This window comes from Phyllostomus hastatus, unplaced genomic scaffold (assembly GCF_019186645.2).
Source record: "Phyllostomus hastatus isolate PE091 unplaced genomic scaffold, TTU_PhHast_1.1 phas_contig_86, whole genome shotgun sequence".
NCBI lineage: Eukaryota > Metazoa > Chordata > Mammalia > Chiroptera > Phyllostomidae > Phyllostomus > Phyllostomus hastatus.
In genome coordinates, this window is record NW_025333977.1 from 96,649,418 (window position 1) to 96,665,373 (window position 15,956).

The 15,956-nt window shown below is 36.0% G+C and overlaps 1 protein-coding gene across 1 annotated transcript in view; it reads right to left on the reverse strand.

The window, feature by feature from the left end:
* Positions 1 to 15,956, reverse strand: part of GK5 (glycerol kinase 5) — a 102,652-nt gene that overhangs the window by 36,940 nt on the left and 49,756 nt on the right. The window contains exon 6 of the mRNA XM_045851255.1: positions 120 to 195. Within this exon, the coding sequence (XP_045707211.1) occupies positions 120 to 195 (76 nt within the window). The remainder of the gene's footprint in view (positions 1 to 119; positions 196 to 15,956) is intronic.

The window sequence follows — 15,956 nt, forward strand, 5'->3', positions numbered from 1 at the left end:
AGGGCAACATGTCTGGAATATAGGAAGAAAAAAAAAAGTAACATCTACTATTTTGGGGTAAATCATTTCTACCAGTCAAATTTCAGTTACTTGAAATAGATTTATCAGATCATCTTTACCTTTTGTGAGTTTATGTAACAACCAGGTATCAACAGTCCCAAAGCAGCAATTTTGTTCTTCAATTGCTTTTCTCACCTTGGAAACACAACAGTACAAAATCAATTCAAAAAGGCTAAAATTATTAAGTGCATGATTAAGTGCCAATCAGTAAATATAATATAATCCTATTTATGATAAATATTAATATATACATAGAGGAAAAATTTAACAGTTCTAAGCAATTACTACAGGATATCAAATCATTTCGTTTTAAACCAAGCATGTATTGCTTTTGTGATGAAATATAAAGTATATACATATTTTTAGTTTAGACATACAAATATCTCTACATATAAATAGTCTAAAACATGAGAGCGCACACTATGGCCCACAGGTCAAATCCAGCCCATTGCCTGTTTCTGTATAGCAAGTTAAGAATGGTTTTTAAAATTTTTATTGGTTAAAAAGAAAAAGAACAATACTTTGTGACACAAAAAGTATATGAAATTCAAATTTCAGTGTCCATATTAAAGTTTTAGTGGACACAGCTTCACCCATTGTTTATGAATTATCTATGGCTACTTTTACACTAAAATGGCAGAGTAGTTGTGACAGAAACTTTATGGCTTTCAAAACCTAAAATATTACTCTCTGGCATTTTATAAAATATATTTGTCAATTCTTAGGGTAAAGCATGCCAAAAGAAACAAGCGTATCAAAAACTCTTCAGCAAATAGAAATGCTTGTTAGGATATTATAACATACTGGAAAATAATTTCCTAAATCGTAATTTATCACCTATCCAACTCTTACTTGTCCTTCAAGACTAACATTTCCTGGCTTTGTTCACCCAGCATCCTAGGGCTGGCCTCCACACAGCCATTATTGCACAGCATCATTACTTCCCTACTAGACTACAAGCTCCTTAAGGGCATTCATATTTATAACCTCAATGCCAGGAGGGTTTTGGGCATATAGCAGATGTTTAAAAATGCTTGCTAAATAAATAACTCAGATAAAAAGAATAACAAATGGAGACATTAAGGATGAATTATATTTTAACAGTGGAAAGAATCAATAAAATTGAAAATGTATGATATGAGTTCCAGAAAAAGAGGTCATTTGTAGATTAACAAGTATTTTGAAGACTCCATTCTAGTGCTATGCCACTTAAATACAAGGGGCTTAAAGTAAGAGTATTTTCAAACTCATCTTATATTTATTTGTAATTCTAAAATTTGTTCAAGATTAGACAAACATTAATCTGTATTTCAGTGAGTAGTACAATGCCTGCTTGGTAGTAAGTTCATTTGATCATTCAAAAAATAGTTGACATTTAGACCCTCTGATAAGTAGTATGCCCTTGTAAGGCTAGGAGGACACAGTAGATATCAAAGTTTCCTAAAATATGAGGGTAAGGTCAGTCCTCCTTGCATTGGGTCAAGATTCCAAATGGCATGACCCTAGGAGTAAGGCTCTCACAGCAACTGCAACTCAACTTTGAATCATATCATTAAACCAGATTGAGATAATCCTGGAGCCTAAAAGAATGGAAGAAACAAACACAAATCCTATCCAGAGCAAGACAGCATTATGTTAAGGTACTCAGTATGTCTACACACAATTTTGCAAACACGATGTCTAGCTCATATACACATGCATGGATACAAATGAGTAACCAGGATCACCAAACTCATCAACTTGGATACATTAAATTTGTACAGCTTTTTGTTTGTTAATCATAACTCAATAAATTGGTTTAAAATGTTTAAAAAACAATTAGGTAACCAGGCATATGAGAAAATCAGAGAACATGGGAAAAAAAAGGAAAAACAGACAATCCATGAAGGCCACAGATATTGGAATTGATAGTCATGGGCTTTTAAATACCATGATAACTATATAAAAAAAGTCTGGCACTAAAAAATTAAAAACTTAATAGATGCATTTTAATAATGCATTAAGAACATGTGAAGAGAGAACAGATTTGGAATGTAGATTGGAAGAAAATACCCAGAATTAAGTACACAGAGACAAAAAAAGGAAAAAATATGTAGAACAGAGTAAGAGAGCAAGAAAGTTTAGTGAGAATGTCTAATATATATGTAATTGAATTTTCAGAAGGAAAAAGGATTAGGCAGAAATTACATTTAAAGACAATGGCTGAGACATTTTCAAAATCAACAAACAATATCAAGCAATGAATTCAAGATACACTAAAAACCCCAAGTGGTATCCCTAGGTATCTAGGGACACCTGGACAGAAAGTGCATAAAATGTGACACATCCAGACAATGAAGTACTAATTAGTGATAAAAAGAAGTGAGCTATCAAGCCACAGCAAGACAGAGAGAAATCTTTAATGCATACTGATAAGTGAAAGAAGCCAGTCTGAAAAGGGCATATATAAACTGTACGATTCCAACAATGTGACATTCTAGAAAGGGCAAGACTAGAGAGGCAGAACATCAGTGATTGCTGGGGTTTCAGTGTGACAAGTGAGGGGAGAGAGAGGTGAATAGGTGAAGCACAGGGAATTGGAGGATGGGAATATGTACTTTCTGCTCAATGTTTCTGTAAATGTAAAAATGCTCTAAAAATTAAAAGCTACTAATTTATAATGGACAAATATTTGTTCAGATTGTCTATATCTTCTTGACAAGGTTTTAGTAGTTTGTGTATTTCTAGGAAGTTTTCTATTTGACCTAAGTTATCCAATGTGTTGGCTTACACTAGTTCATACTATAGCCTAATTATGCTTTCATTTCTGTGAGGTTGGAATTATTGTTCTTTCCTTCATTCATGATTTTAGTTATTTGGGTCTTTATTTGGGTCTTCTCTTTTTTTTTTGTCAGTCTAGCTAATCTTTTTAAATCAACTTTTGGTATTCTTGGTTTCTTCAACTGTTTTCCTATTCTCTATTTCATTAATTTTCACTTCAAATCTTCATATTTCTTTTCTTTTGCACACTTTGGGTTTACCTTGCTCACCTTTTTTCCAATGTCTAAATTTTATATTATTTTTAATACAGTCTTTATATGGAATGTAATCTGCTGTCAATCTCCATGTAAACACTGCTTTATCTGCATCACACTTTGATATGCTGTGTGTTGATGTCCATTCATCTCAAAGTATTTTCTAACTTCTCTTGGGAGGTTTTCTTTTACCCATTGGTGATTTTAAAAAGCACTGTTTAATTTCCACATATTTTTTAACTTACCAAATTTCTTTTTTTATTGTTGTTCAAATACAGCTGTCTCCATTTTCACCCCACCTCAGCTACCCACCCCACCCATCCCTACATCCCACCCTCGAACCTACCCCCTATGGCTTTGTCTTGTGTCCTTTATACATTGAACTCCCCAAATTTCTTTGTTTCTCATTTCTAATTTCAATCCTTTGTGGACAGAGAAGTACTTTGTATGATTTCAGTCCTTTTAAATGTATTCAGGCTTGTAGTATAGTATAGCATATGGTCTATATTAGGGAATGTTCCATATGCACTTAAGAATGGGATGGGGGTAAAAGGCAGAAAACTGTACTTGAACAACAATTAAAATAACATAAAAAAGTATTAATGGAAAAAAGAGAAAAAAAGAATGTATATTCTACCGTTGTTGGAGTTTTCTATAAATGTCTATCAGGTCTAATTAGTTTATAAGGTTGTTTAAGTTTTGTTTCCTTGTTCATCTTCTCTCTAGTTCTTCTACACATTATTCAAAGTGGGGTACTGATGTCTCCAACTATTACTGTTGAATTGTCTATTTTCCCCTTATGTTAAGTTTTTGCTTCATGTGTTGAGGTACTGTTATCAGGTGCATATATATTTCTGATTATTATATTTTTGTTTTAAAATCATTTTGTCTGATATTGTACTATTGCCACTTAGCTTCATATGCTATTTGCATGATACATCTTTTCCATTTTTTTGTTTTTCACTTAGTTTACATTCAAAATTATTCTATATTAGTTTCAGATGTACAACAAAGTGGTTAGAAAATCATATGCTTTACAGAAGGGTCTGCCCCCTGCTTCAAGTATCCACTTGTCCCTTAACTATTTATCTTGATATTATTGACTATATTCTCTAGCTGTAATCCACTTTGTGGCTACACTGTAACTATCAATTTGTACTGTTTAATCCCTGCACCTTTTTCAACTTGAGCCCAAACCTCCTCCCCTGAGAGCAGTCGGTCTGTTCCCTATTCTATGAGACTGTTTCTATTTTGTTTGCTTGTTTTGTTCATTAGATTCCACATATAAGTGAAATCATATATTTGTCTTTCTCTGGCTGGCTTATTTAACTTAGTATAATACCCTCTAGGTCCATACATGTCCCAAAGAATGACAGCTCCTTCTTTTTTATGGCCAGGCAGTATTTCATTGTGTAACTGTACCACGGCCTTTTAATCCACTTATCCACTGATGGACACTTGGGGTGCTTCCAAATCTCTCTCTTATCTTTTAAGGCAACATGTTTTATTATCTCTGAAGTCACAGGTGTTATTTACATGATGAGAAGAGTTAGTATCTAGTAATGACATGCAGAGCTGAGGTTTTTCAAATTAAACTGCTTTGTACAAATTAAACATGAATGTGTTCAAACAAGCTTTTTTAGTGTTTTGGAATGAAAGACAGGAACCTAATCAACAAAACAAGCAAGCTAAATACAACCTTCACAACCCTTCCCCTTCTTTCCCCCATTATCCCTCTCCCCCTGCCCCTCTGGTGACTGTCAATTTGTTCTTTATTTCAATATCTCTGGTTATATTTTGCTTGCTTGTTTGTGTTGTTGTTTAGGTTCCACTTACAGGTGAGATCATATGGTATTTGTCTTTCACCTCCTGGCTTATTTAACTTAGCATAATGCTTTCCAAATCTTGACTACTGTAAATCACACTGCAATGAACACAGACCTCCATGTATTCTTTTGAATCAGTATTTCAGGTTTCTTTGGAAATATTCTCAAAAGTACAACCACTGGGTCATAAAGAAATTCCATTTCTAATTTTTTGATGAGCCTATGCACTATATTTTCCATTGTGGCTACACCAATCTCCATTCCCACCAACAGTGTAACTCCACATTCTCACCAACACTTGTAGTTTGTTAAATTTACTGATGACAAGAGTGAGGTCATACCACATGGTACTTTTGATTTGCAATTCTCTGATGATAAGTGATGTTGAGCAACTTTTCATATGTCTATTGGTCATCTGTATGTCTTCCTGGAGAAGTTTCTATTCAGAAGTGCCTGCTTTTTAATCATGTTGTTTTTCTGGTGTTAAACTCTTAAGAGCTCATCAAACAAAAGCAATGCTAAGAAAATGCAGAGATTTTCCTCCCTATGTTTTCTTCTGGAAGTCTTATGGCTTCTTGTCTTACATTTGAGTCTTTAATCCATTTGAAGTTTATTTTTGTATATGGTGTAAGAAGGTGGTCTAGTTTCATTCTTTACATGCACCTGTCCAATTTCCCCAACACCATTTATTAAGTAGACTGTCTTTACATACATTACATAATACCCCATTGTGTGTTCTTGCCTCCTCTGTCAAACATTAATTGACCATATAAGCATTGGTTTATTTCTGGGCTCTCAGTGGATTGAGCACGGGCTGCAAACCAAAGTGTCGCAGGTTCGATTCCCAGCCAAGATACATGCCTGGGTTGCAGGCCATAACCCCCAGCAACAGCACATTGATGTTTCTGTCTCTCTATCTCCCTCCCTTCCCTCTCTAAAAAAAATAAATAAAATCTTAAAAAAAAAAAACAAGAAATCTTAAAAAACAAAAAAGAGTGGTAAAAGTGGACATCCCTGTCTCATTCCTGATGCTGAGAGGAATGCTTTTAGATTTTCCCCGTTGAGTATGATGTTGGCTGGAGGTTTGTCATATATGGCCTTTATTTTTCTAATATATTTTATTATATATATAATAATAGCATACATTATGCTATTACAGTTGTCCCATTTTACCCCCTTCACTCCCCTCCTCCCTGCACATCCTCTTCCACCCACATTCCTCTGCTTTAGTTCATGACCATGGTTTGTACATATAGTTATTTGGCTTCTACATTTCCTATACTATTCTTACCCTCCCCCTGTCTATTTTCTACCTGCCATTTATGCTTCTTATTCTCTGTACCTTTTCCCCCTCTCTCCTCCTCCCATGCCCCTGTTGATAACCCTCCAAGTGATCTCCATTTCTGTGGTTCTGTTCCTGTTCTAGTTGTTTGCTTGGTTTGCTTTTGCTTTAGTTTTAGGTGTGGTTGTTAATAATTGTGAGTTTGCTGTCATTTTACTGTTCATATTTTTATCTTCTTTTTCTTCGATAAATCCCTTTAACATGTCATATAATACGGGCTTGGTGATGATGAACTCCTTTAACTTGACCTTATCTGAGGAGCACTTTAACTGTCTTTCAATTCTAAATGACAGCTTTGCTAGATAGAGCAATCTTGGATGTAGGTCCTTGCTTTTCATGACTTGGAATAATTCTTTCCAGCCCCTTTCTTGCCTGTAAGGTCTCTTTTGAGAAATCAGCTGACAGTCTTATGGGCACTCCTTTACAGGTAACTGTCTCCTTTTCTCTTGCTGCTTTTAAGATTTTCTCCTTCTCTTTCATCTTGGCTAATGTAATTATGATGTGCCTTGGTGTGTTCCTCCTTGGGTCCAACTTCTTTGGGACTCTCTGAGCTTCCTGGACTTCCTGGAAGTCTATTTCCTTTGCCAGATTGGGGAAGGTCTCCTTTATCATTTGTTCAAATAACTTCCACTTGTTGCTTTTCCTCTTCTCCTGTAATTTTGATGTTGGAATGTTTAAAGTTGTCCTGGAGGTTGCTAAGCCTCTCATTTTTTTGAATTATTGTTTCTTCATTCTTTTCTGGTTGGATGTTTCTTTCCTCTTTCTGGTCCAAACTGTTGATTTGAGTCCCAGTTTCCTTCCCATCACTATTGGTTCCCTGTACATTTTCCTTTATTTCACTTAGCATAGCCTTCATTTTTTCATCTAATTTGCCACTAAATTCAACCAATTCTGTGAGCATCCTGATTACCAGTGTTTTGAACTATGCATCTGATAGGTTGGCTATCTCTTCATTGCTTAGTTGTATTTTTTCTGGAGTTTTGATCTGTTCTTTCATTTGGATATATGGCCTTTATTAACTTGAGGTATGATCTCTTATTCCCACTTTCCTGAGTTTTTATCATAGCTGGGTGCTTAATTTGATCAAATGCTTTTCTGCATCTATTAACAGGAACATACAATTTTATCCATCATTTTGTTTCTGTGGTGTATCATGTTTACTGATCTGCATGTATTTTAACAACCTTGCATCCCAGGAATAAATCCCACATGATCATGATGTATGATTTTTTAATATATTGCTTGATTTTTATTGGTAATAATTTTTAAGGATATTTGCATCTATATTCACCAGGATAACTGGCCTGTAATTTTCTTTCATGGTAATGTCTTTATCTGGTTTTAGAATCAGAATAATGCTGGCTTCAGAAAATGAACAAGGGAGCCTTCCCTACTCTTGAATTTGTGGAATGTTTTGAAGATAGGTGTGAATCCTTCTTGGAATGTTTGGTAAAACTCACCTGTGAAGCCATCTGTCTAGGGTTTTTGTTTGCTGGGAGTTTTTTGATTACTGCTTCAAGTTCATTGTTTATAATCAGTCTGTTCAGATTTTCTGTTTCTTATTAATTCAGTTTCGGGAGAGTTTATGTTTCTAGGAATTCATCCATTTCTTCCAGACTGTCCTATTTGTTTGTTGCATATATTGATTTTTAATATTTTCTTATAATCCTTTGTATTTCTGTGGTGTTAATTGTTACTTCTCTTTCTTTTTTTTTAAAGATTTTATTTATTTATTTTTAGAGAGGGAAGGGAGGGAGAAAGAGAGAGAGAGAAACATCAATGTGCGGTTGCTGGGAGTCATGGCCTGCAACCCAGGCATGTGCCCTGACTGGGAATCGAACTTGCAACACTTTGGTTCGCAGCCCGCGCTCAATCCACTGAGCTATGCCAGCCAGGGCTACTTCTCCTCTTTCATTTCTGATTTTATTACTTGGATCTTGTCTCTTTTCTGATTCTTGATTTCAAGTTAAAGATTTATTGATCTTGGTTGTCTTTTCAAAGAACGAACTCTTGGTTTCATTTATCTTTATTAGTATTTTTTTAGACTCTACCAGGGGACCTCCCCATAAAATGGAATTTATTTATAAAAATTGTGTGTGTATTCTTACATGTTTAAACTTCAGTCACCTTGATGTAATACACCTATGTAATACACCTATCAAGACATTTTCTCCACTGCTCAAAACAGTTTTTGAACTCATCAGTTTTGATGCCTTTTAGTGCTTCTGCTGTTTTTTGTTTGTTTGTTTGTTTCACTTCTTCCACATCAGCAAAACATTTCCCTTTGAGGAGTTTTTTCATCTGGAGAAACAATAAAAAGTCACTTGGGGCCAATTAGGTGAATAGGGAGGGTAGAGCATGGAGGTCAAGCCATTTTAGGTCAAAAACTGCTGAACATTCAGTGAGTGTGGGCAGGTGAGCTCATAAATCACCCATCATGAAACAGGTAAACTTGTTGAAGAGTCTTGCAAAAATATTCACTGAAGCCAAACACAGCCTCTCACAACAATGTCAGCTGGTACACAAATACAAATGGATTCCTGGAACACTCAGCTAGTGGGGGAAGCTTGTACTACAGGGGCCCACTCAAGTGAAGATAATTTCAGATTTTGGGAGGATTCCCCCTTGTATTTCACATATTTCCCTCCCTGATCTTTATTATTTCCCTTTCAACTCACTTTGGGCTTTGGTTGTTACTCTTTTTCTAGTTCTTTTATTTGTAACATTAGACTATTTGAGATTTTCCTTGTTTCTTGAGGTAGACATTATTGCTCTGTATTTCCCTCTTAGCACTACTCTCTCTGTGCCCCATAGAACTTGGGTTGTATTTTCATTTTCATTTGTTTCAAGGTATCTTTTGATTTCTTCCTTGATCTCATTGTTAACCCATTCATTGTTCAGTAACTTATTATTTAGCCTCCACATGTTTGTGTGATTTTCAGATTTTTTTCTTGTAATTGATTTCTCATTTTATACCATTGTTATCAAAGAAGATGCTTGATATGAATAAATTCAGCCTTCTTGAATTTATTAAGACTTGTTTTGTGTCCTAACATGTGGTCTGTCCTAGAAAATGTTCTATGTGGACTAGAAGAAAATGTATATTCTATTGCTTTGAGGTAAAATGTTCCCCCAAATATCAATTATATCTATTTAGTATACTGTGTTGTTTAAGGTTTCTGTTCCCTTGTTGAGTTTTTTCTGTCAGATCTATCCATTGATGTCTATAGGGTGTTAAAATCCCCTACAATGACTAGGTTACTGTGGATCTCTCTCTTTATGTCCATCATGATTTGCTTTATATATTTAGTTACTCTTATATTGGGTGCATATATCTTTATAAGGGTTATATCATCTCATTGGACTGATCCTTTTAGCATTACATAATGTCCTCTTTTCCTCTTATTATAGACACTCTTTTAAAGTTTATTTTGCCTAATAGTATTTAACAACCGGAGCTTTTTTTGTCTTTCCATTTGCACGGAATATTTATTTACTTTACTTTTAATCTGTGTATATCCGTAATTCTAAAGTAAATCTCTGTAGATAGCAGGGGTCCTGCTTTTTTATATATTCAGCTAACCTGTGTCTTTTGATGGAAGAATTTAATCCATTTACACTTAAAGTAATCATTGATAGGTATATATTTATTGCCATTTTATTCTTTATAACTATGTTCCTCTTTTTTATCTTTCTTCTTCTTAAAGTAGGCACTTTAACATTTCTTGTAACATTACTTCGGTGGGAACAACTCCTTTAGTTTTTTTCTTTATTTTGTGTGGGAAGCTCTTTATTTCACCTTCAATTTTTTTGTTGTTGTTGTTTTTGCTTTATAGTAAGACTTTTTGTTATAGTTGTTCAAGTACAGTTGTCTGCATTTTCACCCCACCACTTACCCCACCCCAGCCATCTCCACCTCCTTCCCCTTATGCCACCCCCCTTGGTTTTGTCCATGTGTCCTTTATAGTTGTTCCTGAAAACCTTTCCTCCTTTTCCCTCCACTATCCCCTCCCATCTCCCTTCTGGTTACTTTCAGTTTGTTCTTACTTTCAATGTCTCTGGTTATATTTTGCTTGCTTTTTTTCTTTTGTTGATTACGTTCCACATAGAGCAGAGATCATATGGTATTTCTCTTTCACCACCTGGCTTATTTCACTTAGCATAATTCTCTCTAGTTCCATCCGTGCTGTCGAAAAGGGTAGGACTTCCTTCTTTCTTTCTACTGTGTAGTATTCCATCATCTAAATGTACCATAGGTTTTTATCCATTTATTTACTGATGGGCACTTAGGCTGCTTCCAGCGCTTGCCTATTATGAACTGTGCTGCTATGAACATTAGGGTGCATAGGTTCTTTTGGATTGGTGTTTCAGGATTCTTAAGATATGATGCCAGGAGTGGAATTGCTGGGTCAAAAGGCAGTTCCATTTTTCATTTTTCTGAGGAAATTCCATACTGTTTTCCACAGTGGATACACCAGTCTGCATTCCCACCAACATGCACTAGGGTTCCCTTTTCTCAACATCTTCTCCAACATTTGTTGTTCGTTTTGTTTATGATGGCCACTCTGACTGGTGTGAAGTGGTATCTCATTGTGGTTTTAATTTGCATCTCTCTGATGGCTAATGATGCTAAGAGTCTTTTCATATGTCTCTGGGCCCTCTATATGACCTCCTTGGAGAAGTGTCTGTTCAAGTCTTTTGCCCATTTTTTAATTGAATTTTTTGTCCTCCTGGAGTGGAGTCATGTTGAGTTCTTTATATATTTTGGAGATCAAACCCTTGTCCAAGGTATCATCTACTAATATGTTTTCCCATATAGTTGGTTGTCTTTTGATTTTCCTGCTGTTTTCTTTAGCCATGCAGAAGCTTTTAATTTTGAAAAGATCCCATTTGTTTATTCCTTCCTTTATGAACCCTGCTCTAGGGGACACATTGGTGAAAATATCGCTGTGTGGAATATCTGAGATTTTCTTGTCTATGTCCTCCTTCAGGACTTCTATGGTGTCACGATTTAAATTGAAGTCTTTTATCCGCCTTGAATTTACTTCTGTTCCATTGGTCTATGTGCCTGTTTTTATGCCAGTACCAGGCTGTTTTGATTTCAGTGGCCTTGTAATACAGTTTGATATCAGGTATTGGGGTCCCCCCTGCTTTGTTCTTCTTTCTGAAAACTGCTGCAGAGATTTGGGGTCATTTATGGCTCCATATAAATTTCTGAAATGTTTGTTCTATATTTGGGAAATACATCATAGGTATTCTAATAGGTATTGCATTGAATCTATATTCTATAGCTCTATTGCTTTGAGTAGTATGAACATTTTGATGATGTTAATTTTTCCAATCCATGAGCATGGAACACACTTCCATTTGTTTATGTCTTCCTTAATTTCTTTCTTCAGTGTTGTGTAGTTTTCTGAGTACAGGTCTTTTACCTCCTTGGTTAGGTTTATTCCTAGGTATTTTATTTTTCTTGTTGCTATCTCAAATGGGATTATTTTTCCTGATTTCTGTTTCTGATGTTTCATTGTTGGTGTACAAAAATGCCTTTGATTTCTGAATGTTGACTTTGTATCCCACTCTTCTGCCAAATTCCCTTGTTAGGTCGAGTAGATTTTCAGTGGAGTCTATAGGATTTTCTCTACACTATCCTGTCATCTGCAAACAATGACAGTTTTACTTCCTTCTTTCCAATTTGGATGCCTTTTATTTCTTTTTCTTGTCTAGTTGCTAAGGCTAGGACTTCCAATATTATGTTGAATAGGAGTGATGAAAGTGGGCATCTTTGCCTTGTTCCTGATCTTAGTGGGAAAGCCTTAAGTTTTTGTCCATTGAGTATGACGTTGGCTGTAGGTTTCTCATATATGGCCTTTATTATGTTGAGGAATGTACTCTTTATTCCCACTTGCTGAGTGTTTTCATCATAAATGGGTGTTGTGCATTATCAAATGTTTTTTCAGGATCTATTGATATGATCATGTAATTTTAGTCTTTCCTTTAGTTTATGTGATGTATTACATTCATTGATTTGTGAATATTGTACCATCCTTGCATCCCTGGGATGAATCCCACTTGATCATGGTGTATGATCTTTTTAATGTATTACTATATGTGATTTGCCAATATTTTGTTGAGGATTTTAGTGTCTAGGTTCTTCAGTGATATTGGCCTGAAGTTTTCTTTCTTTGTTGTGTCTTTATTTGGTTTTAGGATTAGGATGCTGCTGGATCATAAAAAGAGTTTGGGAGTCATCCATCTTCTTGGATTTTTTTTGAATAGTCTAAGAAGGATAGAGGTTAGCTCTTCCTTAAATGTTTTGCAAAATTTTCCCGTGAAACTGTCCAGTTCAGGCCTTTGTGAACCAGTTTTTTTTATCACTGTTTCAATTTTGTCAGCTGTTACTGGTCTGTTCAGGCTTTCTGCTGCTTCTTCATTGAATTTTGGAAGATCATATTTTTCTAGAAATTTGTCCATTTCATCTAGGTTTTCAAATTTTTGGGCATATAGTTCTTTGTAGTAATTTCTTACAATTCTTTGTATTTCTACAGCATCAGTTGTGACCTCTCCTCTTTCATTTCTGATTGTGTTTATTTGGGTCCTTTCTCTTTTTCCTTGATGAGTCTGTTTAATGGCTTGTCAATTTTCTTTATCTCTTCAAAGAACCAGCTCCTGGATATATTGAACCCTAGTACTTTTCTTTTAGTCTCTATGTCATTTAATTCTGCTCTAATCTTGGTTACTTCCTTCCTTCTACTTACTCTGGGCTGTTTTGTTGTTGTTCCTCCAGTTCCTGTAGACGTTGGGTTAGGTTGTTTGTTTGAGATGTTTCTATATTTTTTAGACAGGCTTGTCTCACCACACACTTCCCTCTCAGGACTGCCTTTGCTGTGTCCCATATGTTTTGAACTGTTGTAAGTTCATTTTTATTTGTTTCCAGAAAGTTTTTTATTTCTTCCTTGATCTGATTTTTGAGCCATTCATTGTTTAATATCATGCTGTTCAATCTCCATAAGTTTGAATGTTTTTGAGTTTTTTCTTTGAGATTGGTTTCTAGTTTCAGTCCCTTGTGGTTGGAGAAAATGCTTGATATGATTTCAATTTTCTTGAATTTGCTGAGGCTTATTTCATGTCCCATCATGTGGTTTATTTTTTAAAATGTTCCATGGGCATTTGAAAAGAATGTGTATTTTGTTTCTTTGGGATGGAAGGCTGTATATATATATATATAATCAGTTAAGTTCATTTGATCCTGGACATTGTTCAATGTCTCAATATCTTTGTTGATATTTTGTTTGGAAGATCTATCCATTTTTGACAGTGGGGTGTTGAAATCCCCTAGTATAATTGTGTTGCTGTGAATATCTTTCTTGAAGTCCTCCAAGATTTTCTTTATGTATTTGGGTGCTCCTATGTTGGGTGCATATATATATTTACAATGTTTATTTCAATTTTCTTAAATTTGTTGAGGCTTATTGTGGATTCTCCCTTGAGTATTATGAAGTGATCTTCCGGTGCTCTTTTTATGGCCCTTTTTTTGAAGTCTGTTTTGTCTAACATAAGTATTGCTACCCCAGCTTTTTTTTTTCTGTGCATTTGCTTGTAATATTTGTTTCCAGCCCTTCACTTTCAGTCTGTGTAGGTCTTTTGCTCTGAGGTGGGTCTCTTGTAAGCAGCATACATGGGGGTCATGTGTTCTATCCATTCAGCTATTCTGTGTCTTTGGATTAGAGCATTTAATCCATTTATATTTAAGGTTATCATTGATAGGTACTTATTCATTGCCATTTTTCACACCTGTGTTTCTCTCTCTCACACTCTTTTTCTTCCTTTTCTTAAAGTAGTCCCTTTAGCATGTCTTGCAATGCTGGTTTTGTGGAGGTGTATTCTTTTAAACTTCTTTTGTCTGGGAAAGTCCTTATTTGGCTTTCCATTTTAATTGAGAGCCTTGCTGGATAAAGCGGCTTGGTTGCAGGCCTTTGGTTTTCATTACTTGGAATATTTCTTGCCATTCTCTTCTGGCTTGGATCGTTTCCATTGAGAAGTCAGCTGCAGGTCTTATCAGGGCTCACTTGTATGTTGCTTCCTGTTTCTCTTTTGCTGCCTTTAAGATTTTCTCTTTGTGTTGGAATTTTGCCATTTTAATTATGATGTATCTTGAAGTGGGCCTCTTTGTGTTCCTCTTGATTGGGACCTTCTGTGCTTCCTGGAAAGGTGTATCTTTTTCCTTCAACAGGTTAGGGAAGTCTTCAGTCATTGTTTGTTCAAACAGGTTCTCGATTCCTTGCTCTCTCTCTTCTCCTGTAACTCCTCTGATGTAGATGTTGCTATGCTAGATATTATCCCAGATATAAGATACCATACACTTTCTTCACTTTTAAAAAATTCTTTTTTGTTCCTCTACTTTGGTGTTTTCTGTTACCTTGTTCTCTAAGTCACTGTTTCAATCTTCTTCTTCTTCTAACCTGCTTTTGATTCTTTCAGTGTATTCTTTATTTCTGATACTGTATTCTTCATTTCTGACTGGTTCTTCTTTATGGTTTCTACATCCTTTTAAATGCTTACTATCTCTGTAAGTTCTCACTGAGATCATTCATTCTTCTCCTAAGTTCTTTGAACAATCTTATAAGCAATGTTTTGAATTCTGTACCTGGTCTTCTGTTTGCTTTCATTATATTTAATTCTCTTTTTGGAGATTTCTCTTGTTCTTCCATTTGGGGCATGTTTCTTTGTCTCTCTTCATTTTCTCTGCCCTTTGTGTCTGTGTCTGTGTCTTAGGTAGATCTGCTATGACTTCCATACTTGTTATAGTGGTTTTATGTTTTAAGTGTCTTGTGAGCTCAGTGGCACAATCTCCCAGATCACCTGAGCTGGATGCTCAAGGAATGTCACTTTTATGGCTTATATGAGCATTCCTGTTGTAGTTGAGTCTTGAATGCTGTTGTTCCATTTGCAAGTGGGGTTAACCTTCAGGATGACTGTTAGGACTGACACTGACCACATTTTATGAGGCACTGTGTTGGGACTGTCCCCAAGGCAGAGTTCTTCAGAGCAGTGTCTGGTGCCTGCTGTGATTTTCCTTTGGGTGTGACCCTTGTATGTCTAGTTGGGTTACGCTCTGGTATGGTCTGAAGCACACTACTGATTGTGTTGGTTCTGGTCTCCTTTGGAGGGAACTCAGGTGCAGGTTGATGTCAAATGCTGCCTATAACTCACCTTGAGCTACATGTCTGGAGCAATCCACTGTTAGTGGCTGCCTCTACTGGGTCTCATTGCACTTGGGAGGAGCCAAGCTGTATACAAAGATCAGCTTCCCACTATCTTTCAGAAGGTAATGCTTGATAGGACAGGGTGACTGAAGTTCAGATGACAGGGCTAGTCAATCTTGAGCGTGGGGACAGCACAGTCAAGTATTCAATGGGGGAAAAGTGGCCGCTACTACAGAGCTATATCACTCCATCTCTGCCCACTGTGGGAGGGACTCTGGCAGCATGCAGGTGGGGTGAATGACCCTTCTCTGGAGCTATATAGATCAATGTCTGTCTGAATCTCTGCCAAGAACTTCTCAAAAAAGAGGGCACTGAAGGTTCCAATGGGGTTCAGCCAGCAGACTTTTCTGTAGGACTCGAGCTCAGTAGGGTGGTGCCACCAGGAGTTACAGAACGAAACTAGTGCTCTCTCCAGGCTGGTACTGTAAGGACAGGTGTCCTCCACCCTGAG